This window comes from Vombatus ursinus, unplaced genomic scaffold (assembly GCF_900497805.2).
Source record: "Vombatus ursinus unplaced genomic scaffold, bare-nosed wombat genome assembly UNPS02014813.1, whole genome shotgun sequence".
NCBI lineage: Eukaryota > Metazoa > Chordata > Mammalia > Diprotodontia > Vombatidae > Vombatus > Vombatus ursinus.
The window spans coordinates 21,746,378-21,773,415 of record NW_020954591.1 but is presented as its reverse complement, the minus strand read 5'-3'; the positions used below and the strand labels follow the sequence as shown (position 1 = coordinate 21,773,415).

Below are 27,038 nucleotides of genomic sequence, written 5' to 3'. Positions count from 1 at the left end.
GGTAGCATATGTGGTGATTCAATTAAGTGAAATGTGCAATTCATTTTATCTACCTATTCAACCATTCCATTTGGAAAACTAGGAAATGAGACAGGATGGTATAAAAGGTAAGATTTTTTAGATGTGGATTCAGGAAGTACTAGGTTCAAACCCACTTCTGATATTTATTACCTGTGTAACCTTGGCCATGGAACTTACTTAATATCTCTGAACCTTACTAAGCTTCTCATCTGCAAAATCTTGATTTCTGTAGTATCTACCCTGTCTAGCTCTTGTGAAATTTAAAGGAGATAATGGATTAAAATGCTTTGCAAACCTTAAAGTACTATATAAATGCCAACTAGTATTATTACTATTATTCATTCATTCATTCATTCTCTCTCTCTCTCTCTCTCTCTCTCTCTCTCTCTCTCTGTCTCTTCCTCTCCCTCCCTCCCTCCCTCCCTCCCTCCTCTCTTTTAAAAGTAATTCAGATGAAAACAGTCCTGAGACAAGTTACTATCTTCCTGTTATTCTTTTTTAGTCTATTGCAAAACAGACAAGATTACTACTTTTGGTAATTGAAAGGAAAATTGTAATTTAATTAAAATGTTGAAATGTAAGCTTATCTTCTGAAGGTACAATCACCTCAAGAGCAGACAGGATTATGTGGTGGTATTGTGTTTTTTTTTCCTGCTAGGTCTTTATGTTTTGAAAACATTCAATATAGCTTTAATATTAAAAGTATTTGATATGAAAAACAATGCTAATTTTTTAATCAATGAAATGCTATCTAGATGATTGAGCAGCAATTGGTCTTTGATCATTGTCCTGTTTCAGTAGTTTATTTGCTGAATTTTCAAAGATATTTTGAAGTCTGTATTGAATATTATAGATATCTCATTTGTTGGGTTGTGAAGGATAATGAGCTTCTGATGTGTAATTGTAACCACCAGGTCATGTCTTACTAGGTATTTGGTAGTTGTGATTTTTTTTCAGCTTTCAGTGTTGTGTTTCATTATTTATTTCCTTGCATAATCTTTATTGATCATTAAATACAGGTTCTCTAAAAGATCAACGTCATGTAATTTCTGTTGCCAATTTTTTTTTCTTGAGGGGAGGGCTATTCTTCTATGTATTGAACACAGTAAAGAAGTACTAGCAAAAAAAAAAAAAAGTGACTCTCCAGGTGCTTGAGGACCTGCAGTGATAAGGAGCTCACTATTTTCCAAGCCAACCAGCTCTACTTTTAGGCAGCTCTTGTTGAGAAACTCTTCTTTATACTGAAAGGAAATACGTTGTCCTCTTCTCCTATCATCTTTTATTATGTATGCAATGTAGTATATGTAAATGAAATGTGAGTATATTAAATATATTAAACATTAATATAAACGCCACAATATCTATACTTAATATATTACACTTAATGGTAATTATACTTATCTTTTCCCCAAAAATCTTTTACTCCTCCAAACTTCCCGGTTTCTGCTGAGGGTACAACTGTCAAAGAATAGTCTGAATGCACTTATTCCTCATCTCTGCTTATTAGACTACATAGCTTTCTTCAAGCTGCAGTTTAGGTTTCATCTTGTATGCAAAGCCTTTCTGGATCTTATGGTAGAGGTGATGAGGGCCCATGCTAGAGTAGAGTCTTTGTGAGTGAAGAGAAAGGGAGGGATCCAAGAGTCTTGGGGGGGGGAGGGGTGAAATGTTTGGGGGAAGAAATGGTCAAGAATGACTCCAACGTTAGGAATCTGGAGTACAAGAAAGAACTCTTCAGCTCCCTCAGCAGAACTGAGGAATTTTACAAGAGAATGAGGCTTGAGAAAAATATGAATGTCATATTTCATGTGATATTAAAATTTCTTTTTATAGATTGAGGAATATTAATTGTATTGTTACAGGGAGGCAGGTTTCAGTTCAATATAAAGAGAAGCTACATAGCAATCAAGAGCTGTCCAAAAATGGACAGCCTTAATAATATAATAATTATTAATAATAGCCTCAAGAAATAGTTCCTCATTACCAGTGGTGTTTAAGAGGATAATTACTCTTAGGCAGCTAGGTGGCACAGTGGTTAGAGTACTTGGACTAGATTCAGAAGGATCTGAGTTCAAATGTGACCTCAGACATTTACTAGCTGTTTGATCCTGGGCAAGTCACTTAACCTCTGTTTGCCTCAGTTATTCATCTGTAAAATGAGGATAGTAATAGCATTTACCTTCCAGGATTGTTGTGAGATCAAATAAGACAATTATAAAACACATAGCACACTGCCTGGCACATAGTAAGCACTTTATCAATGTTAACTGTTATTATCATTATTATTACTATTACTCTGTAATCCTTTGCTGGCTAGTTTATTGTCCATATCAGGCTCCCTAATTGTGGAGTGTTCCCTAAAGTTCTATTGTAGACCCTCTTCTCTCTATATACTCATTCACAGTAACCTCATCAGCTCCCATGTGTTTAATTATAATCACCAGGCAAGTGACTCACAGATCTATATATCCAGCCTCAGTGTCTTCCCTAAATTTCAGTCCCAAATCATAAATTGCTTAATTGGACAATTCATACTGGATGTTCCAGAGACATCTTAACTTCAACATGTTCAAAACTGAACTCACTTTCTTTTCCTCAAATGCTTCCCTCTTTAAAATTTCGCTATTTCTGTCAAAGGCAACACTCTCTTCCCCATGTCCAAGGTCTGCTTCTCCTCACTTCCTGGCTTTCCCACACATCCACTCAGTTAGCACATCTCGTCATTTCTTTGTCCACACCATCTCTAGCATTAGACCCCTCTCTCTACACAGACATTCGTACCTTAGGTTAGTTGAAGCCGTCATCACCTCCTAATTGGTCTCCCCACCGGCCTCAAGTTTCTCCCCACTCCAACCCATTCTAAATCCTACTGCCAATATAATTTTACTTAGATTCATTTCTGACCACACCATTCCTCTACTTAGCTCCAGTGGCTTCCTATTGTCTTTAGTATCAAGTATAAATTCCTCTATTTAACTTTAAAGCCCTTCACAAGCTAGCCTCAAGGACTTTTCCACCTTCATTGGCTGTTACCTTCCTTTACTCTAGATGTTACCAAACTGGCGTTTTCTCTTTTCCACACACTTAACAGTTCATCTCTAGTCTCATTGGCTCTGTATTGGTTCCCTCTACCTCCCTGCCCATAATACACTCCCACCTCACCTTCACTTCAGAGTCCATTTTGTCCTTCAAAAAGTACTTTAAACATCATCTTCTAAATGAAACCTTTCCTGATGCCCTATAGCTGCTGGTGCCTTCCCTTCCAAACTACTTTGTATTTATATTTATTTCTATATCTACTTATGAATTTTTTTATCTTCCCCTTTACAATTAAGTGCCTTAGGGATTGTTCATTATTTATATTTTCCCCCATGCCCAGCACAGTGCTTAGAATGTAGTACATGCTTAATAAATACTTGTTGATTAATTAATTGATAAAAGAGATCTAAAACTTCAAGTAGCTTCTTTACCTTTTGGATCATATGACATCTAAATTTCTTTTTGACACTAAAGCTGTACAAAATACAATATTTCTATTTACCTGCATCTGAAACAGAACTGTGAGCCCTTCCCTCACTACTGCCCTACTCACTTTCTAGTGCTAAAAAGTTAATTCACTCAGTCAGACTCAGTTTACCTAAATGTTGTGATGGTGTTTTCTTTTAGGTAACTTTTGTGTACCCTGAAATTATTTTACTTTCTAAGGGCTGCTTTTTAAATCTGAGAAATTCATTTCAAAGTAACTTTTGGACATGGCTTTCAAAGGGGGAAATTGTTAACAAATATGGGTCAAGTTCTGGTGAATACACAATGGATTGATTCTCCTCTACTTTTTTTTAGTGCACACATGTCATCTTAGATAATGATGCCATCCTGAGTTCTGGTGAGCTGAGTACTGTCCAGAAGTATCATATCTCCATCGCAAACATAGATTTTTTGTGGGACTGCATCAAACAAGGAAAACTCTTAAGTGTTGAGAATTACAAATGCAATGAATCATCAGGAGTCACTCCACCTCCTTTTGAAAGATCTAGCAGTTCCAGTAAGTGTCATCAAGAATATTAATTTTCGTAGAAATCACCAAATGTGTTTCAGGTGCTGCAGAGAAAATTTAGGTACATTTATTCCTGTGTACTGTTTTAAATTCAATAAGATTCATTCTTATAGGCCTTCTAGCATGGGACCATGTGTCTTGATGCTCCAAATTTTATGGGCCCTTGTTTATTTTTCTATAGATATCTTATCAAGCTATTTACAGTAGAATTATCTTTAATAGTAAATACATATCTTCTATTCCAGGAATGGACAAGGATGACTTGCACAGTGCCACAGAGAAGAATGAAAAGATTGTGGAACACAATAAGTAAACTCTCATTTCTTCTGCAACCCTTATGTACTTAACCATACTTTTATCCAATGGTAGAATACTTGCACCATTAAAGTCTGTAACAGAGGTTTGGCACACGCCCAAGCTACCTAAAACAGAGGTCCCATCCAAATCTCAAGTCACCCCCTAGCTTGTGTCTAGGACCCTGGTTTCTTAGGGCTTCCCTGCTGGCCCTGGAATCCAAGGTCACCATGGCTTGAGTTTAAGGGTTGAAGACTCCACTTTCCGTACTTAGAATTGAAAAGGACAAATAAAACAAAACCAAAAGAGCTCTGCCTGTTGGAGCCACAGGGTTTAAAGAGAGATGAAGGTTCTTTCTTTCAGGTCTTTCTTTCCTCAGCTTGCTGAATGGTGGCCCTGCTCTGAGTGAATGAATCCTTTACCCCTGGGCACCATTGAAAAGAGAGACTCTCCCAGTTAGGTAGTATTAAAAACAACCAGTTCTGGCTACCAACCAAGTTCTGGCTACCAGCCAATGCAAAGAGGCTGCTCCCAACCATGTGGTAGGCCAATGCAGAGTGTCCATGTGTGTGACACTCTCCTGTCTCATGTCTCACAGAAACTAATCCCTGGCATCTCCTTTTTAGGTGGTTTGGGCCTGTGCCAAACCCTGTTATCAGTTTTTTTAAGAGATTTTTCTCTACATACAAATGTTCATTTAGTCCTCTGTTTTAAGTTAACGTGTTTTAATTGAAGCATCAATGATTTATTTTATTTCCCAGGATTACATGAGGTGGGTGGAAAGAGCACTAAAATAGCAGTCAATAGATCTGGATTCTAAGCCTACTTTACCCCTGTCTTTGCCACTACTGAATTACCTCAATCTAGGCATTTATTTATTCTCTCTCTACATCAGGTTCCACTAAAGTAAATACTGGCATCCTCCTGCCAAAGGATTTTATGAGGATTAATGTGAAGTATGTTTTCTCAAAGCACACTTTAAATCTTTTACATAAATTGTGCATCAAAATTAATTATTTTAGTAGAAGGAGGAGGAGGAGGAGGTGGGTGGATAAGAGAATGAAGTAGAGTATAATGAAGTGATTTCATTGGTAAAGGAACTTCCCAGGTGAGGAAACTCCTACGAAAGCAGGGCAGCACCTTCTCTGTAACTTAGAGGCTTAGAGTTGCCTAGAGCACTGAGAAGTGTAAGTGACCTGCCCAGGGTCACAAAACCAGTGGTGTCAAAAGGTAGATTTTATCCAAGCCAGGTTTTTTCACTTAAAGGCCCACTCTGTCCATTAAACCATACTACCTCTCAATATAAAGAAGAAAGGATAAAATCTAGAATAAGGACTATAAACTAGACTTTGTCTCACTGAGACCAATTTCTCAGGCTCATTCCACAAATTCTTGTTCTACTTTACATTGTATGACATTTTATCATATAAACTTCTCTCAGGAAAAACTTGTCTCTGTTCTATTACTTCTGTCTAATACAAATATTCATGATGTTTTAATATATGTGGAACAGGAATATGGATTATTTGGCAGTCTCACCCATTGTGATAATGCATAAGTGGGCAATAGGCAGAGATATGATGTCACTTATAAAAGATGGGAGTTTGTCTGGTTGACTTCTAAAGCTTCTTTCCACTTAAATGGGATGCGGATCAATGTTTTTATGAGCTAGTGAATCTACCAGAACAGGACTCTACCATAAAAATCTTTATGGCAATGCAAAATTCTTCTCAAAAACACACTTTAATATTTAAGAAATTATTGTTTAAATTTCAGATTTTGTACAGAAGATGACAATATCCCTCATGTTCCTCAAGATTTTGAAGTTGCAAAGTATAGCTTCTTGGAAAAAGTAAGAATTCAATTTCTAGTATGTGAAATTAATGGTTTTTAAATATTTTGTTTAATAATTTTTCCTACTTATTTTGAAAGCTTCAATATCCTCAGCTTAAAGGATAGATTTCATAAAGTTATGTTAAATTTTGGCAGCAGTTGCATTTAGAAAAAGTTTTGTTTTTCACAATCAGGATTCCTCAAATGAAGACAGACGTCAGAACACTGCTGCATTAGGGAAGACTCAGGTCCCACTGGTACCTCCATCCCACTTCATGGTTGTTTTTTTGAAACTAGAATTGTGATTTCATCAATGTAGGGAGTTTCTAGGCAAGAACTTCCACTATCCATGCCTGTTGGCACTTTCTCTGTAACTCTAGTCTGGAAGAGCTGTCTGAGGCACTGAAAGGTTCAATGACTTCCGCCAAGGCTCGTTACCGGTAAAGTCAAAAGTGATCCTTAAGAACAGGTGGGACCAACTCCATGCCAGCACCTCTACTCACTCTTTGGAGCTGCTACATCTCCACTCCTTCCCCTCCTCTATTCCTCTTATCTGTGTCTGAAAAGTATTTCCAGGATTCTAGGAGTGCAAAATCCCTGCATAGAAATCTACAGTACAGCCAAAACCAGAATTCTGCATCAAATAACATTTTTTTAGAAACTGAAAGAAAACCTCCTCTTCTATATGTAAAAAGAGCATAAAAGTGACATAATTTAGAATATCATGCTGTACCTTTTCCAGATTAAGTCAGAGGGAGAGAAGGAAGTTGTGGTGGTGGAATTGCAGTGCTTCCAAGAAAATCCTGACTTTTCTTTTCTTGTAGCTGCGAATCTGCTGCTGCCAGGAGGAGTTAAGGTATTTATGTTGCTTTGTATGTGCTCATCAGCGATTAGGGTTGCTTTCCTGGACCTGTTTTCTCAACAAATCACCCTATCAGGTTCTTAGGGCTGTACTGATTAACAGTTTGATACAAAGGAATTATATCACTAATATGAAATTCACATGTTTTATTTCTATTTGAATTTGCCAGAGATGCAACAATTGTGCTGGAACTTCCTGTCTCTGTCCCCACTCATTTCATATACAGTAGTGCAATCTTTGACAGCCCCTGAACAATTAGGATAGAGTTTATCATTAATGATAACCACATCTCATTAGTAGTTGGAAGGATTGTGTCAAATGGACGGAGTAGAAAATTGCTTAGAGAAGACAACACTATCTTGAATATTCTAGATTATTTAAAGGCATGTTTATAATGGTTAGGGTTGGGGATGGGCCTGTGATTTTACCAATAGAGAGAATTCCCCCTGCCAGTGTAGGTCAGCACCTTCTCTGCAACTTTGAGTCTTAGAGAGAGACACAGAGCACTGAGAGCTGCTGTGCCTTGCCTGGGGTCACATAGCCAGCTCGTGTCAGAGGCCGGACTTGAACAGGTCTTCCTGAAGCCAGCTCTCTAACCACTATGTAATGTTGCCTATTATAACTGTCATAAAATGGTTGCTCATTTTCAGGCTAATTAGGGCCCTTCAGAAAATTGATTCAATTATGTAGTTGGAAAAATCTTGTTATCCTCTCTCAATTCCACAGTCCTTCAAGATATTCTTTTCTTTGTTTAGAAATAGTAGCGGTTGTTGTTCATTCATTTCGGTTGTGTCTGACTCTTTGTGACCCCAGCTCAGAAAGATGAGTCCTCCAGACTGGCACTGTTTCCACTGCGTCCCCCAATAATAGAGCTAAACTACAAAACAAGGTAGAAGAAACTTGGGCCCTTGTCTTGTTTTCATCTGGTCTTTGGGGGCACTTCTGTTTTAGTCATCATCTTGCAGCCCAGAGAACAGCTGCCCCATATGAGCTGCTTTTCCTGTTCATTCAGAGCAAAGCTTCAAGAGGCTTAAATACAAAGAGCGACAGAAAAAGCTTTGAACAGTATCTGACTATTAGCTTACTGAAGGACTAAAGATGTTCTGGGGCAGTTAGGTGGCACAATGGATAAAGCTCAAGGCCTGAAGTCAGGAAAGATCTAGGTTCTAGTCTGACCTCAGACACTTGCTAGCAGTATGACCCTAGGCAAATCACTTAATCCTCTTTGCCTCAGTTTCCTCATCTGTAAAATGAGCTGGAGAAGAAAATGGCAAAGCTACTCCAGGATCTTTGCCAAGAAAACCTCGAATGGGGTTATGAAAAGTTGGAAGTGACTGAAAAATGACTAAACAACAATAATAAAGATGGTCTGAAGTTCACAGCCCAAAACAATGCCTGAAAGCCATTAGGGGTAGTCCCCACCATTATCAGATCCTGCTGAAACCTCTGCCTCTGGGGACTTTTTTCTGTACAACTTCCTCTCTTTATTTTTTATCTCTATTTCTAAGAACCCTTCTTTCAGTCTCTCACAGGCAATTCAGTGTTGGTAAGATGTTGCCACTTATGTTGTATTTTTCCACTACCCTTTGGGTAATAATTTTCCAATAAATAAAAGGCAAATGCACTTATATCTAATAAAGAATAATTTAATTATACTTTAGTGTTTCATATAATGTCTACTTAAGGGGAAAAAAGGGAAAAAGAGAGAATGAAATAAAATAGTGCACTGATATGTGCATTTTGGGTATTAACAACATCTAAAAAAAGCATAGGGCACAATTCCAATTTTAGAATCTCAAAAACTTCTGGAACTTATTTGATTAGGGCATATATCACTTCATTTCTTGGCTCAATGTACCAACCTTAGCAAGAATAATTTCAAAAGGATTTGGGTACATTTCCCCCTGACATGTTGTGATTTATTTAAATGAGAAGAATAAATAGAATACATTAATAGCTGAGTAGGTCTGTGGTCTCGTTATGGGTATCCCCTCTGAAAGAACAGTCAGTCACCTATCCATGCATTAATTCTTGTCCATGTCCTCCTAGAAATCCTCCATGGTGCCTACTCAACAGGCCAGAGCCTTCTGGGTTTCTTGATATTATGTAGATAACAGTACAGGGTATGGGTCGTCTTTTTTTGGAACATAACCAGGTTACCTCCTTTCCTAGCTAGACATTTCATTTTTTATATGTTTGGTATTCCTTTTGACCTGCAGTTCATTGTTGGAAATAAATTGTAGCCTTTTGATGCTCACCTGCATCTCTCCATTGCCTTTTGGGTGACCATAATTTTGATTCTTCACAGATTGTAGTAGTCCATAATTTAGAGCCACAAAACATCATTGGAAGAATACTTGCGTGAAAATAGTGTATTTTGTTTGTTTCAGGGAGAAGCTTTGGTTTGAGAGTGCTGCACAATTTCTCAAATGCAACTTCCTTTTCACCTCTTGGCGAACACTCATTTATTATCCATCACAGTGTCTCTCTGAGATATATGTAGTGACAGACCAGCTCTAACTGCTAGACATGCAACTTTATATTACAATCTAAATAATAAGCATCCTTCATCCACTAGGTTTTTCTATTCTAGATAACTAGACAATTCTTTTGAGTGATTATTGACCTCATTTAGGAGGTTCTGCAATGTTCTAAGGTATATTACAGTTATCATGGGGGTGATTGAGGAACCTCTTAAGGTTACCTCCAATGGAGCTGGGCCTGAATTCTGGTCACTTTCTGTGGGACATGTGCTCTGACCCCTTGCTGAAGGACATGTTCATTATTGAGATGATATAGTAGCTTCTGATTGCTCACCAGTGACATAAAATGTATTGAAGATGATTTGCTACAGAGTCAAGAGGTGCCACCCACTCAGTGGGCTAAAAAAATTCTTGAAAAGAACCAGCCCCATTTCTTTCTTTTACCACCCCTCCAGTACTTCCTCTCAGTTGGACTTCCAGTAAAGGGAGAAGGAGATTTCTCTACTATCCCCTGCCTCTGGGACAATAATGACTAGAATTTTATGGCAGCAAGAACATGTGATGGCCAAGATGAGCCCAAGGACTTGGCCACCATCTTCAGCTTTTTGTTTTCTTCTCAATTGGTTTACGTCCCCTGTCTCAATCTACAACTGCATACTTGTAGGCAGAGACTAGAATCATCATAAATTCCTGTTTATTTTAGTTGCAGTTTCAAATAGTATAGAATCACAGATAATGGTTAAAAGTAACACTTGTAAACTGAAATGGCTGAAGCTAGAGAATTGCAGTCTGTCATCCCTTTCCACTCCTTTTTCTTCCTCTCCACTGTTAGAAGGAAGAAACAATAAGAAATATGGTGAGACCAGTATAAAGAATCCCAGTCAGTACCCACCTCATTTGCATCTGGTCAGGTTCCAGGTGCTTAGTGGATCACCTCTGCTGCTCTCTGCTCATAGATCAGCATCAGGTGAACAACAGCTACCAACCTAAATTACTCTGTTCCCTATACATATTTCCTAGACAGCATGGAATCAGCCCATATAGAATTCCAGAACCATGTTTCTTCCTCTTTTTCCGTATTATATAGCCTCCTGGCTTCTCCCTAGAAGGAAGTTATTTAACCCTCCAAAGTCAAAGGCAATAGAAACTGGATGGAACTTGGGCTCTCCTGTATGCCTCCATATGCTATACCCTGTAGTCCTCTAACATATCAGTAATAGAGTCTCTGGGGGTTACATTCAATAATGTCATCTACAAATAGGAAGATCTTGAAGGTCCCTCCATCTAAAGGGAATACTACTTCTATTTGAATTCTGCACTAGATATCTTCCATGACAGAGACAAATGCCTTACATCAGAGAACATACATCTCTTGATTTTGTGCAGAGGAGATCCAACAGTTAGTTTTGATCTTGAGGTAGCCAGGGTATCTTTTATTATTTTATAAGGCTTTTCCCATGTATATGTTGGAGGAGATCCTTTAAGACAGTGTTTTTCCTTACTAAATCAAAAAATTTTAACAGTTAAAAAATAAGCACAATTGGATTTTTAGTTCTTTAAACATTTCAGTCAATTTTGTGACAGTAAAGATGTGGGGGACAGCTAGGTGGCACAGTGGATAGAGCACTGGCCCTGGAGTCAGGAGGACCTGTGTTCAGATCCAACCTCAGACACATGACACTTACTAGCTGTGTGACTCTGGGCAAGTCATTTAACCCCAGTTACCTCATCCAAAAAAAAAAAAAGATGTGGCCTATTTAATTGGCGTTATTATAGAATGAGATATTCTACTTAAGTGAATTTTCTAGATATCTGAAACTTGCTCCTTTAAATGTCAAAATTTTTAAATTTTAGATATTTAATGGATTTCCTTATGAAATTCAAAATATAATTTAACATTTTCTCAAGTCCATGATTATGAATATCAACTAATATGCTGTGTTATTATATAGTGATATCCTTGGGACCATTGAAGTATATAAAGATGTTTGCCCCTACAAAATTCTAGACTGCTTTAGACTACTCTGCCTTATGAATTCCAGTCTGCTTTTTATAGTTTTTCTACCTTCTCACTTTCTGTCAGCTGTTATTTCTTGCTCCTTATTGGTGTTCCTGGGTTGAGGAATAGTCTTTTCCTCCTTTCTTCTCCTTCTACAATTGTTTTTAATTTTCCCAAAACTGGGAAACCGTATAACTGAATTTGTTAGTACTCTATGTAAAGTAAAAGTAAATAAGCACAAGCTGTAATAAATAGACTTTGAAATCTATTTTTGTTACTCAAAGAACATTTTTGTTTACCTGACAACTTTTGGATGTGTTTCAGATAGTTGAGATTACTGGATAAGTGACTACTGGGTAAATAAAGTGTTCTTATTCTAACACTTTGATATGTACTGTAATTCACAGACTAGAAGACATTTATCTAGAAAAAATACATCTGAAGATGCAGTTGAATACTATGAGAATTATATTGAAGAACTGAAGAAACAAGGATTTCTGCCATCAGAAAGTTGTCCACCTGAAGCAAACCTACTAGCATCTGAGAAGTTACAAGCAGTTAGATTGATTTATTTATTTGTCTTTCTTCTGACCACAAATTATTTAAGTAACTTATTTTAATATTCTTGAGAGAAAAGGCATAAGTGAAAAATTGATAGAACAGAAAAGAATTGCAAAAGTAGAGAAAAAAACCTTATAGAAATAAGAGATTATTTGGCTTAGAGCCATGGAAAAGGTCATAGTAGCCAAATGGGATAATCTGCAACATCTGTAACTGATTGGTAATGTATGTAATTAGCAAACCCTACTTAGTTTCACATCATTTGATTATCTTCATAAGATAGGTCAGGATATGCCTTTTTAATCCAAGCACCATTAATATGACTAAGAAATGCCCACAAGTTTTAATGGAGGACCTAAAGCAAACAAACCTAAGGGGGAAAAAAAAGGAAGAAAGGAGGGGGAGAGAGAACTAGAGAAAGCATTAGGAAAGGAGGAGTGAGAAAGTAAAGAGGCATCATGATGAGGAGCTGTAGAATGCCAAGAATGTCCATGTTACTTCTCCCTACTCTAGGCCATAATTACGATTCTCTTCATTCCCCTCTCATTCTTAGGTTGCTTTTAAACATTTCCACTTTTGTAACTTGAGTGTTTTTTGGTTCCAGTTGCTGTTGGAAGATGTGTTAAATGGAGATACTATAAGTGAGGAAGTGAGTACCTTAGTGGAGTTGATTTGGGTGGAAGCTCTTGGCCACTTGGAGAACATTCTTCTCAAGCCAGCAAATAGCATCAGCCTAAATGATGTAAGTCAATGATTTGGGAAAAATATGTTCTACTTCAAAATGTTTTGTTTTCAGAATAGCAACTTAAGACATAATAATTAGATCCATTAATAGTATATATTAACTGAAGTCAGATTCTGCCTGTGGCATAGAAAAGCAAGTTGAGTTGTTAAGTCAAAAACATGGTGAGGGTTCCATAATTGAACTATTTTGAACTATATTTCTTAACAATATGATATTTAATAGGGGGTAGCTAGGTGGCACAGTGGATAAAGCACCGGCCCTGAAGTCAGAAGGACCTGAGTTCAAATCCGGCCTCAGACCAAACACTTGACACTTACTAGCTATGTGACCCTGGGCAAGTCACTTACCCCCAATTGCCTAAAAAAAAAATATGATATTTAATAAACTGGAAACATCGATGTGAACATTAATAGCACAGCATCATGTATTGCCAGGGACCATTTTCCATGTGAAGGAAAAGAAAAAAATTTCTGAGCAATCCTGTGACTTAATTTAATAGATATAAAATTTCACTAGCCAGTTTATTCAGTGGGGATGAGACTTTGGAGAAACTGCCTTATTCTTGCTAGACTCACAAGAGGCTGATTTGTACCAAAAAGCTAATTTAGTAATTTCTAACTCTTACCAATAGAAAAACCTTGGTGATGATTATTTTATCTTAAGCTTTTTGAAAATAAGTTTGATGTAAGGGGATGATCCTGAGTTCTTAAAGGCCATGACAGCAGAGCATAAGTACTGAGGTCCTACTAAAGTGGACAGACTTTAAGTACATACCTGGAAATGGATTTCCAAGGATCATCCTAGCTAAGGCCAAAACTGGCCTCCAGGAGATGATTTTATTTTGGCCATATAAATAAAACTATCTAAGGAAAAGACTCTTAATGTGGGGTCCATAAACTTTTTAAAAAATGTTTTGGTAATTGTATTTCAATATGATTGGTTTCCTTTGTAATCATTATGTGTTTTATTTTATTCATTTAAAAGCATTTTTCTGAGAAGGGCTCCATAAGCTTCACCAGTGTGCCAGAGAGGTCTGGGACATAAAAAAAGTTAAGAACTCTTAGACTAAGGTATAAGATCCTAACACCTTTTCTGATGAATCATAGATCCTTGATGTATTGAAATCATTTTTGGACTTGTGATTGTGTAAAATAACATTATGTACCAGGTATCTAATAGGATCTTTCCTATTCTACTTCATAGTAGTTTTATTGTTGTTCATTATCATTTAATTCAAACATCTTCGTGGATTTATTTGAAAAGCAAATCTTCTAAAGGTACGATAATACTCATCAAAAATTGGCATCATACTTCCTTTCTGTAAACTGAGTCCAATTTTTTTATTACTATATTTTTTGAAGAATCCTGTTGCTTTCATCTTTAGAATTAATAGTTACAATGTGGCTACCAAAGATTTGGTTATTTTTTGCTCTATTTATCAAGATTTCATTGTAATAATATTTTATATTAAAGGTGAGCAAAGCTGAGGGAATTCTACTTCAAGTTAAGGCAGCATTAAACAAAGGAGAAACAACAGAAGAGTTAAGAAAGCTGATGTCAGAATTCTACCGACTTATACCTCACAGAAGTACAGAAGATGAAGTTAACCGAAGACTGTTATCTAAGAAAGAAGATCTCTGCCAGGTGTTACTTTGAAATTTATAGCTAAATCAAGATATTGAAAAGGACTTCTATGAAGACTTTTTAAGAACTTTGATGAATGGGTCTTTCAGTTCTTTAAGTCAGGTTTTTAAAGTCTCTTCATAAATATGTTGATATACTAGCTCAAATTCAGAAATACGTCTGTAAAGGCTCTCTGTTAAAAAGAATGAAGAGGGGCAGCTAGGTGGTGCAATGGATAGAGCACTGGCCCTGGAGTCAGGAGGACCTGAGTTCAAATCCGGCCTCAGACACATAACACTCACTAGCTGTGTGACTCTGGGCAATTGCCTCACCAAAAAAAAAAAAAAAAAAAAAAAATGGAGAGGCAGTGTAATGTAATGGATAGAGAGTTGGCCTTGCAATCAGGAAGATCTGGGTTATAGTCTTGCCTCTGACACATAGTGACTGCATGACTTAACCTCTCCAAGCTGTAGGCAAGTCTTTGAGACTAGAGGGGGCCAACCTGCATTGGTAGAAGGAGTTTCCTCACCCGAGAGTTCCCTTACCAATGAACTCATAGGTCCAGGCCCTACCCTTAACCTCTCTTGAAATAAATTCCTATGTAATGAGTTGCTAATTACATGGTCTTTGTCAAGTTCAGCTTTCTCATTGTCAAACAAACTCCAGACATAAAATTTTATGATTCAATGAATAACATTATAGAAATAGAAACTTCTCCACATGACCTATCATTGTGTCTGAGACCAATCCTGAACATTTTAAAGTCACTGATTATATATACTATTACTAAGAATGGTAATTATCTAATGGGAGTGGCTACCTGTTGCCTTGAACCTTCATATCTACAGAACATCCAACTCAATATTAAATGCTCTCCTTCATCCTCATTTTATTCTCAAATATCCATTCAATCAATTCAACACATATTTATGGAGAACACAGTGCTTTGCACAAAGTAAGCAAGGTGCATTAGGAGATATAAAGATGAATAAGACGTGGTCTCTGCCCTCCAGAGCTTGCAGTCTCATAGAACAGATAAGTTGTAAAATGAATGTCAAGATGTAAAAGAGCAGAAGGGACAGCTAAGTGGGGCTAAGTGGTAGGCAGAGCACTGGACTTGGAATAGGAAGACTCATCTTCCTGACTTCAAATCCGGGCTTAGACACTTACTGTATGACCCTGAGCAAGTCACTTGATTCTGTTTGCCTCAGTTTCCTCATCTGTAAAATGAACTGGAGAAGGAAATGGCAAACCACTCCAGTAGCTTTGACAAGAAAACCTCAAAATGGGGTCATAAAGAGTCATACATGAGTGAACAACAACAAAAAAGGGCAGTAAGAATTCAGTACAAATTCAGAGAAGGAAAAAGTTATTTCCCACTGGGACAAGAGATGGCAGCATTCAAGATAGGCCCTGAAGGGTGGTGTCAAGGTTCTATTCAATGTGACAAGCATTGCTGAATGCTAATATCTGCCACTTTGATGATTCACTACTCACCACCCTGAAGGCCTTCCACTTGACCTCCAAGTGCCAGTCTCAAATGTGGGTGATACCCACCATACAGTTTCTCCACTTGTTGGGAGTTTGAACATGCAGGAAAGTTTGATCACAAAATAACAGGAATTCCACAGGGCACTTTAAAAGGGTGTAACAGAGATACTGAACAGGCTGTTCAGGGTTAGGGCTAAGTGAAATAAGTTAGAATTGGAGAAAATACAATGATCAAGGAAGCAGAACATTAAGAGATAAGTTTGAAAGACATACTAGCACTAGGTATGTGTGACAGGCAACTAGAAGGGCAAGGCTGAGTAAGCCAGGTTTTCTTATTGGAAAATTTTGTCCTACAAATTTCCACCAAGTTCCATTTGAAATGTTGATGAATTGGTATGCCCCACTCTAACTTCCTCATATGTTAGCCTTGAGTTACTAATAGCAGCAACCTCTGATGGGTGGGGGTGGTGGGGAGTGAGAGGTGGGGAGGCCAGGGAATCAAAATAGCAGTAAAATTTTCTCAGTAAAATAGCAGCAGCAGCCTTCATTAGTAGTATGCAAGCTGAATATGTTAAATTCAGCAAGTCCATTAAAAAAGCATAATTCAGATACCTAACTGATCCCATACTATGCTGTCATAGGCCACATAGTGATATGGAAGTAATGTGGCATAGTTTAAAGCACACTGATTTCAACAAGCATTTGTCAGGCGCTTACTATATTCCAGGAACACTGTTAAGTGCTGGCCATACAAATAACAAGCAGAAAGAAAGACAGTTCTTGCCCTCAGGTGGGAGGGAGATGAAGATCCCAGCAGCTTGGTAGAGAAGGTGCAGTAGACCTATAGAGAGTCAGTGTAGCCTGGAGAGGAATGAAGGCCTAGCTGGCCTCTAAAAGTAGATATCCCAAAAGAAATCAGCCAAGGGGGAAGGTACTTCCAATGGGAGAAATAGTCAAGGCTTGGAGAGGTTTCTACAGCAGGGTAGAGAAAGTCTCACAGAGAGAAATGTGTAACCTTTGGGCAGGTCACTTATCCTCCTTGGTTTTTCTTTTCCTCATTTCTAAAATGAAGGGGTTGAAATAAATGTTCTCTGAGGTCACTTTCCCCTCTAAATCAATGATCCTAGGGTCCTATATGAGTAAGCCTTAATATGCCAACAGCAAGAAAGATTAATACTTATCAAAGTTTTTCTGTTAAAAAGTTGTGTGTATTTTTTTATCCTAATGAGAGAACTATAAGTATATATACATATATATGTATATATGTATATATCGACATGCACATATTTATTATAGTAACCTCAATATGTGGTAATTTTAGTGTTTTTGTACTATTTCTCTCTACAGCTCATAAGAGATGTGGTTAATGTCAGTGAAGCAAATCTCTCAAGACCTAACCCACCTTCTCTTGCCAAATATCGAGCTCTGAGATGCAAAATTGAGCATGTTGATGAGAACACTAGAGAGTTTTCCAAGGTTAAAGAAGAGGTATTGCAAAAAAATTATGGGTGAGCAAAAGAGTTAGTTTTTTGAGTTGTATAATTAATTACACAATAGTATATCAGACACATGTAAAAAGTGCCATACTACCAGAACTGCTAACAGGTAACTTCAATAAAATCCTGACTCTTAGCCTGCTGTTGCTATTAGATTTCTTTCTTTCCTGATAATCTACAGGTTCTTTGATCTTCTGTGTTTGATTTCCTGCCTTATTATTACACCTTGAGTTTTCTTTTTTGCAGTAGTTACATCTCTTTGAAAATTTAAAAAATCAGAGCATTTGAGCCTTGTGTGTTACAACTCACTAATCTCTTTGTTATTACACAGGGAGACCCCTTTAAAAATCGAGATTAAAAACGGGAAAAAGTATGGGGCTGTGATTTGACTTTGGATTTTATTTTTCTTTTTAATGTGGCATGAAAAAACTAGAGTTGTAAACTTGGCAAAAACACACCTGGAAAAATCCTGACCCTCTGTGCTTTGTCTTTGTATTGTGCTTTGTCTCCTGTCATCCTTTAAGACATATTGTGGTACAATGGAAAGAGGTCTCAATTTTGGGATCAGAGGAGTTTGGTTCCAATGTTGGTTCCTACATGACCTCGGGAAAGTCTCTAAAGTCCATCCTATGATCCTCTTTACAGTTATCTTTGCAAGAAACTTTTGATTGTTTTAGTGAGGCCACCACGTAGATTTTGGAAAAGTATTGACCTTTTTTGCTACATGTACTCTACCTAACCACAAACAGAGGATATGCTTCTGTTTATTCAGTTTCTCAGTATAAGGTTCCTAAATGCCATAATAAATCAGTGCTCAGACATTTGATATAACATTACAGTAGAGGATATTTCTTTTTATCACTTTTCTTTGGTTCTTCAGGGTAGTCTTTAATAATACAGATGATTTTTTGCCTAAACAGATTTGACGCGTAGTTAATCTTCATTTTGTCATTTGCTCTCTACTTTAGCCCCTCCAGAGCCTCCACAAGAGGGCTGCCATAGCAACTATATGGGTCTTTGAAATTCCCACAGGGCTTCAAGAATAACACTTGACCTTCCTACAGAGAGCACAATAAGTCTAAACTTCATCCCAAGAAAACTAGGTTAGGTAGGAAACAGTGGAAAAACAGGAGGTGGCTGGCAGTCATCACTAGTAATCAATTAAAAAATGTATTTTAGAATTATGAATAATGTGAGTTGACTGAGTTTTCTGGATTGTGTAGTACATGAGTAAAACCCATTTTCATGTGGTAATGCAATACTAGTTTATGGTGCTAATGGCCATCAGAAGGCAAGAATTTACTTAATGTTTAGTTTTAAGTGATTTGAAGAGAGCAAATCAGTTTTCTTAGGGAATGATGATTCTTGTAAGATTTTCCCATGGGTCCAAAATATTCATCAAATGCTAGAATCAACACTTATTGTAATTTTAACAAGATACAGCCCACTTTGATGCCCACTTTCAGGAAACAGGTCTGCCCTCACATCGATATGGCTATAACCACTGTGATCAAAGGACCAATATTTAATGAGAATAAAAACAAACCCAGCCTATAGAGTTTCATAGGAAGTCGCTTGCCCAACTTTATTTTGTTTTATGTAACCCCTGTTGTATAACCCTTTTTATTTTGTATAACTCTTGGTGTAGAGTTGACCCTCAAGTCTTTTTTTGAGTCTTTTTGGTGAATTAGTAATATAGTCTGAAGGTTACTTTCATAATTTTTGCAGGAAGAATCCAGTGGACATCTTAAATGTATATCAAATTGGCAGAGTTAATGAAACTGTGGAATTTCAAAGCAAGCTTGGCAATGTGCAGTCCTTACTACATGGAACACTTGGGAGAAATATTGTTGGAATTCTTTCCCGGTAATCTATCTTTATTTCCCCCAATTTTAAAGTTTTTCATACTTAAACAAGAATTCCCTTAACTTGTTCCTAAAAATTATTTTCATCTTAGTTCTGTAATGATTTATTATTATACATGTAGAAAATCTGATGGGAAAACCAATCTTTCCTTTAAAACCTTTCAGCCAAGGAAAAATTCAGTACCTTTGTTACTCAAATGTATTTTTAAAAATTAAGTTTAAAAATAAAGGAAGATATTAATTATTAGACATACCATTGATATATCAATATGTTGACATATAAATATATGTGTGTATATATTATAAATACATATGATTAAGATGAGCATTTGAGTAGTTGCGATCATTTAAATTAATCACTCTATTCCCATTTATTTTAAACCATAAGAATATTTTTATTAGAGAATGGAAATGGCTTTATTTTTCAACCAGTTTAGCAATTTGGAATTCTTATCTTTTTTGCCATGTGGACTTATATAACCTTCTCATTTGTATCATAAACAATTTGAAAGAATTTAGAAGCTGTGAATGATAATAGGTTTTCTGTGAGCCACACAGAAAGTTCATAATAAAAGAAAAGGAATTCTTTTTTTAAAACTGAAGAAAATTATGGGGCAGCTAGGTGACGCAGTGGGTAGAGCACCAGCCCTGAAGTCAAGAGGACCTGAGTTCAAACGCCGCTCAGACCAAACATTTGATACTTACTAGCTGTGTGACCCTGGACAAGTTACTTAACTCCAATTGCCTAAAAAAAAAAAAAACCTGAAGAAAATTACCATGAAAGTTGTGGGAAATGAAATAGAAAGAGCCTGAGGGCAGGGAGAACTGTAGTCCGAACATGGAATGATTATATTGATTCTATTGTGATGAGCAACTAGGGATATGATTTTGTAATTTAAGTAGTACCCTGACCTCTTTCCCCACCTTGATTAACTTGAAATGCATCTTAAGATTTGTTTGGTTTATTTTTTTTTTTATTTTTTTTTTAGGCAATTGGGGTTAAGTGATGTAAGTGTCAAGTGTTTGATCTGAGGCCGGATTTGAACTCAGGTCCTCCTGACTTCAGGGCCGGTGCTCTATCCACTGGGCCACCTAGCTACCCCCATTCCCCGGTTTATGTTTTTATGTGTGTATATGAACTACAGTTGTGAATCTGAGATGAAACATATTTTCTCCCCTACATGACTATGACATTCTTTCTTTTTATAGGGGATTGCTATTACCCAAAAGATTGGTTGAAGATCATGGAATAGAAAGAACAGATTTTGGAAATCTTGGTAGTGGAATATACTTCAGTGATTCTCTCAGGTCAGTACAGTATTCTCAACTATGCTTCTCCTTCACTCTCATAATCAGTGAATAATTGAGTACCCACTAGATGCTTCACTTTTTTTTCAGTATTGTTTGTGGAATTTCCCTCCCAAGTAACAAATGTACTGTATGTGACTGATTTTTTTTTTAGCATAGTTATAGTTAAATCTCTTGGTTTTTGTTTGGGGAGTGTGTTTGTGTGTGTGTGTGTGTGTGTGTATGTGTATGTGTGTGTGTGTGTATGTGCTCACATGTGCGTGTGTGTTGGTTCGGAGGAATACTGAGTCTCCCTATCTTGCCCCAGATGGAAGGGCCCAGACTCTCAGAGTCTTGAGTCTACCATGGATCAACACAGTATCTTTTGCCTGCTCAGTTTTTCCAACTTGGACTAGTTTGCCCCTCCTTAGGCAGACCCTTACACCATCCTGGTGCTGACATTACTACAGGAAATCTTCAGCTTGAGCCCATTGTGCTCAGAACTGTTAAACTCAATCTACCAGCCTCTGCCTCCCTAGCAGCAAAGACTATGAAGTTTTGCTTATGTCTTTTGTTTTCATAAATTTGGGGGAACTGATCTTTCAGTAACATTGATTTACTACAAAGTTATTCACCATTATATGTGAATTGTATACACAACAAGACTATAAAGAAAAGGTGTTTCTTCCTTTATACTCTTACTTATATTTGCCTTTATACAAACTAATTAGTTGTCAATTGGGGCGAGAAGGAATGTTGTCCGATTTAATCACCTCTGCAAAGTCAATTTTTCTTACAATGATAATTAAAACAGTTTTCTATAGGTAAACTACCAATGAGACTGTAACCTTTATGACTCTAAGAAAAACTAGTGAAATGGGGAATTGTAATTAATTAACTGTAATTAACTAAATTTAATTAATTGTATAAATCTTCATCAAGAAAAGAAGCTAATCTCTGATGAACTTTCGCCACCTTCTTTCCTCTATTTCTTTTTTGAGCTATATTTATTGACTTTTGTAGTTTCAAAGTGAACATTGGTAGTGAAATATGAATGTATTGAGTTCATTTATAGCAAAGACTTCTGTTGTTTCATTTATGTCATTTAAAAAGGTTCTGTAATCTGGTGCTTGTGGATTTTTTTCTAGCTTCTTGAAAAATTATATATGTTTTGAGTTCAAACCCCACCCCTTAGTTTTGCTATAAAGAGTAAATATACCTCCAAAAAAGAAAGCAATTTGCTTGGATTTCATAATTCTTAATAAATTTTTTTTACTAATATAACTAAGTCCATTGATAGGATGTGTACATTATTATATTGTCCTTAAAAAACAAAATCATACAAATGTGCTATAATGGCATGTATTCTTTCACATATAGTGCAAGCATTAAGTATTCAACATCAAATAAAACAAATGGCACTAGATTCCTGGTTGTTTGTGATGTCGCCCTTGGATCCTGTATGAATTTGTACAAGAGAGATTTCTCATTAACTGAGCCACCACCAAGTTACGACAGTGTGCATGGAATTCGGAGAACAGAACACATCATCTCAGACTTCGAGGTATTTATATATTGATGCAATCAGGTGATATATTGAATATTAAAAGAAGAGTCTTTAGTTATTCTAATCCCTTGAATCAAATATGTTGATGTTTAAATGAGTACAATACAACAAATGTATATTAAATGTTCATGACAAAAGAATACTGTGGTAGGCCCTGGACCAGATGAAAAATTTAGATCAGACATGGTCTCTGCCCTCAAGGAGCTGGTAGAACTAGTAGAAAATGGATTTAGAACTGTAAGGCAACTCAGAAGTTATATAGTCCAGCAGTCCCCTCACCTCTATTTTATAATTGAGGGAACTAAGTTCTAGAAAAGGTAAGTAATTTGCTCAGTGACCCTGCAAGTTTGTGGTAGAATGGGGATTTGAACCTGGACTCTTCACTACAAATCCAGAACTCTCTCCATTGCACGATGCTGCCTTGCAGGTTGATAGACATAACTAGAATATATGCTACTTTATGGCAAGTGCATTAAAGGCACACAAAAGTGTGCTATGTAAGATCTGAGAGGGAAGGACATTATTGATTGAGGGATCAGAGGAGGCTTCTTTAAGGAGTTGGGCTTTAAAGGATAGGTAGGAATTCAACAGGTGAAATGGGGAGAGGATTCTAGGAAAAAGGAATTCTGCAAGCAAAGCCATGGAGACACAAGAATACGTTGTGTATTTAGGGGGCAGGAAGTAATTATTTGGCTGAAATACAAAATAAAGGGTAGTGAGATAGGGATAGGGACTAGACCTGTGATTTCATCTGTATATGAAATTCCCAGGTAAGGAAACTCCATCTTCCAATATAGGCCAACACTTTCTCTGCAACTTCTCTTTTTTGTAAAAATGACTTTATTTATTTATTTATTTTTGGTGAAGCAATTGGGTTTACGTGACTTGCCCAGGGTCACACAGCTAGTAAGTATTATGTGGCTGAGGCCAGGTTTGAACTCAGGTTCTCCTGACTCCAGGGCCAGTGCTCTATCCATTGCGCCACCTAGCTGCCCCTTTAATAACTTTTTATTGATGCATTTTATTGTATCATCATAATTTCCCCCAGTGTCTCTTTTTCTCTCCTTCCCAAAAAGCCATCCTATATAACAAATAGTATTTTTGAAAGAAAAAATATTTAAAAAGTAAAAGAGGGGAAAAATCAGTGTAACTTCAATTTATATTCTAGAAAATTGTCTAGGGGCTGCCAGGATGCATATCAGAGGCAGGATTGGATCCCCACTCTTCCTGACTTCAAGATCCACTCTCTATCCACTCCTCCACACCACTTGGAAGGGAGTGTAATACAAGATTGGAAAGATAGAGTTTATAAAAAGGATTTTTCATATTACCTTACCTCTCTGTCCTCAAATTATTTCTATCAATTACACAGTCATGAAATCCACATCATCATAGGTGGGTTGTATTAACATCAAATTCTAAATCAGCTTGTAAATATATATATATTTTTTGGAAACATCTACTTCTGTAACTTTTTCCACCAATTTATTAAGGATTTCATTTTACTTGTCCTAGGATGATGAATTTGTTGTATACAAAACCAGTCAGGTTAAAATGAAATACCTTGTTAACTTTTGTGTGCGTGGAGACCAAGTAAAGGACTTTTGTCCTTGTGTTGATACTGAGTGGGAGGAAAATAGACCTGAGTTTTTAAATGATCATTCACAACTTAAAGGTAAGAGTTTCTAATTTAATTAATTCATTCACTTTTTAAAAACACATTTACCAAGTGCCTATGTTTGGTAATATTTATAGGACAAAATCTTGCTCCAAAGTCTCCTAGTTGGGTGAAAGTAACCCAGAGTCTCAGGACCTAGGGCAATGAAGTGCAAGCTCCAGCTACTCTACCATGGTGGAAAGACTTTGAGTATATATAGTCTTAGTGAAAGACTGTCTGGTGAGACGTTGAACACTAGTAGGTTGGCCACTTGGTGATGAATTTCTTGGACAATAGCATACCATAAAACAAAGAAAAGTATAAAATGGCCTTCATCTTTATATGACCTCTTTCCCCTTCTACAGAGAGAGTGGCAGAATGTTGAAAAATGGGGAAGAGGGATGTTAAGAATCATAGTTTTTCTGATTGTCTATAAGCCTTAATTATTGGGACTTTAGAAGTGAGATCTTTGTCCAAAGACCAAAAAGTAAGTATTGCTGGAGAAACTGAATCATACCAATCTTAACATTTTCTTATTCCCCTTCCCTCCTACTTTCCTGTAGGGTAAGATAGATTTCTATACCCAATTGAGTATGTATGTTATTCCTTCTTTGAATCAATTCTGACGAGAGTAAGGTTCACTCACTCCTCCTCCTCTCGCCCATCTTTCCCTCCACTGTAAAAGCTTTTTCTTGCCTGTTTTGTATGAGATAATTTACCCCATTCTACCTTTCCCTTCCTGTTTCACCCAGTGCATTCCTCTCTCCTTAATTTTATTTTTTTCAGATATCATCCCTTCATATTCAACTCACATCTGTGCCCTCTGTCTATATATATTCTTTCTAACTGTCCTAATAATGAGAAAGTTCTTATGAGTTGCAAGTATCATCTTCCCATGTAGGATTAAACAGTTTAATCTTATTAAGTCCCTTATGATTTGCCTTTCCTGTTTACCTTTTTATGCTTCTCTTGAGTCTTGTATTTGAAAGTCAAATTTTCTGCTCAGCTCTGGTCTTTTCATCAAGAATGCTTGAAAGTCCTCTGTTTCTTTGAATGTTTATTTTTTTCCTCTAAAGAATTATACTCAGTTTTGCTGGGTAGGTGATTCTTGGTTGTAATCCTAGCTCCTTTGCCTTTCAGAATATTATATTGCAAGACCATGATCCTTTAATGTAGAAGCTGTTAAATCTTGTGTTACTCTGACTGTGGCTCCATGATATTTGAATTGTTATTTTCTGGCTGCTTGTAATATTTTCTCCTTGACCTGGGAGCTCTAGAATTTGGCTATAACATTCCTGAGAGTTTTTATTTTGAGATCTCTTTCAGGAGGTGATTGGTGGATTCTTTCAATTTCTATTTTACCTTTCAGTTCTAGAATATCAGAGCAATTTTCCTTGATAATTTCTTGAAAGATGATGTCTAGGTTTTTTTTTTCTTTAATCATGGGTAGTCAAATAATTTTTAAATTGCTGTCTTGGATCTATTTTCCAGGTCAGTTATTTTTTCCAATGAGATACTTCACATGTCTTCTATTTTTTTCATTTTTTTGGTCTTGTCTTATTGTTCTTAATTTCTCATAAAGTCATTAGGTTCCATTTGCTCAGTTCTAATTTTTAAGAAATTACTTTCTTCAGTGAGCTTTTCTACCTCCTTTTCCATTTGACCAATTCTACTTTTTAAGGAGTTTTTTCTTCAGTGAATTTTTGTGCCTCTTTTTCCATTTGGCCAATTCTGCTTTTCAAGGCATTCTTCTCCTCATTGGCTTTTTGTATCTCTTTTACCATTTGGCCTAGTCTGTTTTTTTAGATGTTATTTTCTTCAGTATTTTTTTGTGCCTCCTTTACCAAGCTGTTGACTTGTTTTTCATGATTTTCTTGCATCACTCTTATTTCTCTTTCCAATTTTTCATCTACCTCTCTTACTTGATTTTCAAAATCCTTTTTTGAGCTCTTCCATGGTCTGAGAACAATTCATATTTTTCCTGGAGACTTTGGATATAGGAGCTTTGACTTTGTTATCTTCTTGTGAGTGTGAGTTTTAATCTTCCTTGTCACCATAGTAACTTTCAGTGGTCTGAATCTTTTCTGTTGTTTGCTCATTTTCTCAGCCTATTTCTTGACTTTTTGGGGGGAGGTTTTGGCTGGGCAATGGGGTTAAGTGACTTGCCCAGGGTCACACAGCTAGTGAGTGTTATGTGTCTGAGGCTGGATTTGAACTCAGGTTTTCCTGACTTCAGGGCCGGTGCTCTATCCACTGCGCCACGTAGCTGCCCCCTATTTCTTGACTTTTTACTCTTTGTTAAAGTAAAGCTCTGCTTCCAGGGTGGAGGGTACATTGTCCTAAGCTTCGGGGGTTTTGTGCAGTTGTTTTTAGAGATACTTCTAGGGACCTTTAAGTTTTCCATTCTTCAAAGGTGGTAAGATCTAAGGAGAGATGTGTTTACTATTTTTCTGGCCTGTACTCAGGTCTGTGAGCGACCACAAGCACTCTTTTCTGCCCTAGAATTGTGACAAGGGTCCCCACTCCACTGTGGCCACAAGCTGGGTTGTGCTAGTGCTCCTCTTTGTCCTGGGACTGCCACCTAGGATTGTGACCCAGGTCTGAGTATGGGCAAAGCAACAAAGTCCTGCCTCAGTGCTAGCAGAGAGACCCCTGTAATCACCTTCTGATCAGTTGTTCCAGCCCCTTACCATCTGTGGGTTGAGGAAGCAGCTGCTGCCACTGCAGATGCAATGGCTCCAAAGGCCTGCTCCAGGCCTTTTTGCTTGGGCTGGGTCTGTGCTGGCACAGCCCATGCTGAGCTATGTTCCACTCTTACCCAGGTGTGACAGACCTTTCCTCCTGATCTTATAAGTTGTCTTTGGCCAGAAAATCATGTCACTCCACCCTTTTGTGAGTTTCTGCTGCCCTAGGAATTGTTTTATGGAATTATTTAATGGTTTTCGGAGGGGTTTTGGAGAGCGCTTAGGCAAGTCGCTGCTTTTTCTCTAATATCTTGGCTCTACTTCCCCCTGAAAATGTTATTAGCACAAGTTTCTCTGATAAAAGCCTCATTTCTCAATATATACTGAGTATAGAACTGAGTCAAATTTTAAAAATCAAAATTTCAAAATTTCAAAAATAAAAATAAAAAATACATTGCCCAATTGATAAATGGTCAAAGGATATAAACAGTTTTCAGAAGAAGAAATCAAAGCTGT

At 37.0% G+C, this 27,038-nt stretch overlaps 1 protein-coding gene across 1 annotated transcript in view; it reads left to right on the top strand.

Annotated features, from left to right (window-relative positions):
* Positions 1 to 27,038, top strand: part of PARP4 (poly(ADP-ribose) polymerase family member 4) — a 98,548-nt gene that overhangs the window by 13,369 nt on the left and 58,141 nt on the right. The window contains exons 3-14 of the mRNA XM_027877607.1: positions 3,862 to 4,063; positions 4,321 to 4,384; positions 6,146 to 6,221; positions 6,945 to 7,058; positions 11,954 to 12,103; positions 12,712 to 12,849; positions 14,326 to 14,496; positions 17,314 to 17,474; positions 19,191 to 19,328; positions 20,537 to 20,635; positions 21,995 to 22,178; positions 23,697 to 23,856. Coding sequence (XP_027733408.1) covers positions 3,862 to 4,063; positions 4,321 to 4,384; positions 6,146 to 6,221; positions 6,945 to 7,058; positions 11,954 to 12,103; positions 12,712 to 12,849; positions 14,326 to 14,496; positions 17,314 to 17,474; positions 19,191 to 19,328; positions 20,537 to 20,635; positions 21,995 to 22,178; positions 23,697 to 23,856 — 1,657 coding nt within the window. The remainder of the gene's footprint in view (positions 1 to 3,861; positions 4,064 to 4,320; positions 4,385 to 6,145; positions 6,222 to 6,944; positions 7,059 to 11,953; positions 12,104 to 12,711; positions 12,850 to 14,325; positions 14,497 to 17,313; positions 17,475 to 19,190; positions 19,329 to 20,536; positions 20,636 to 21,994; positions 22,179 to 23,696; positions 23,857 to 27,038) is intronic.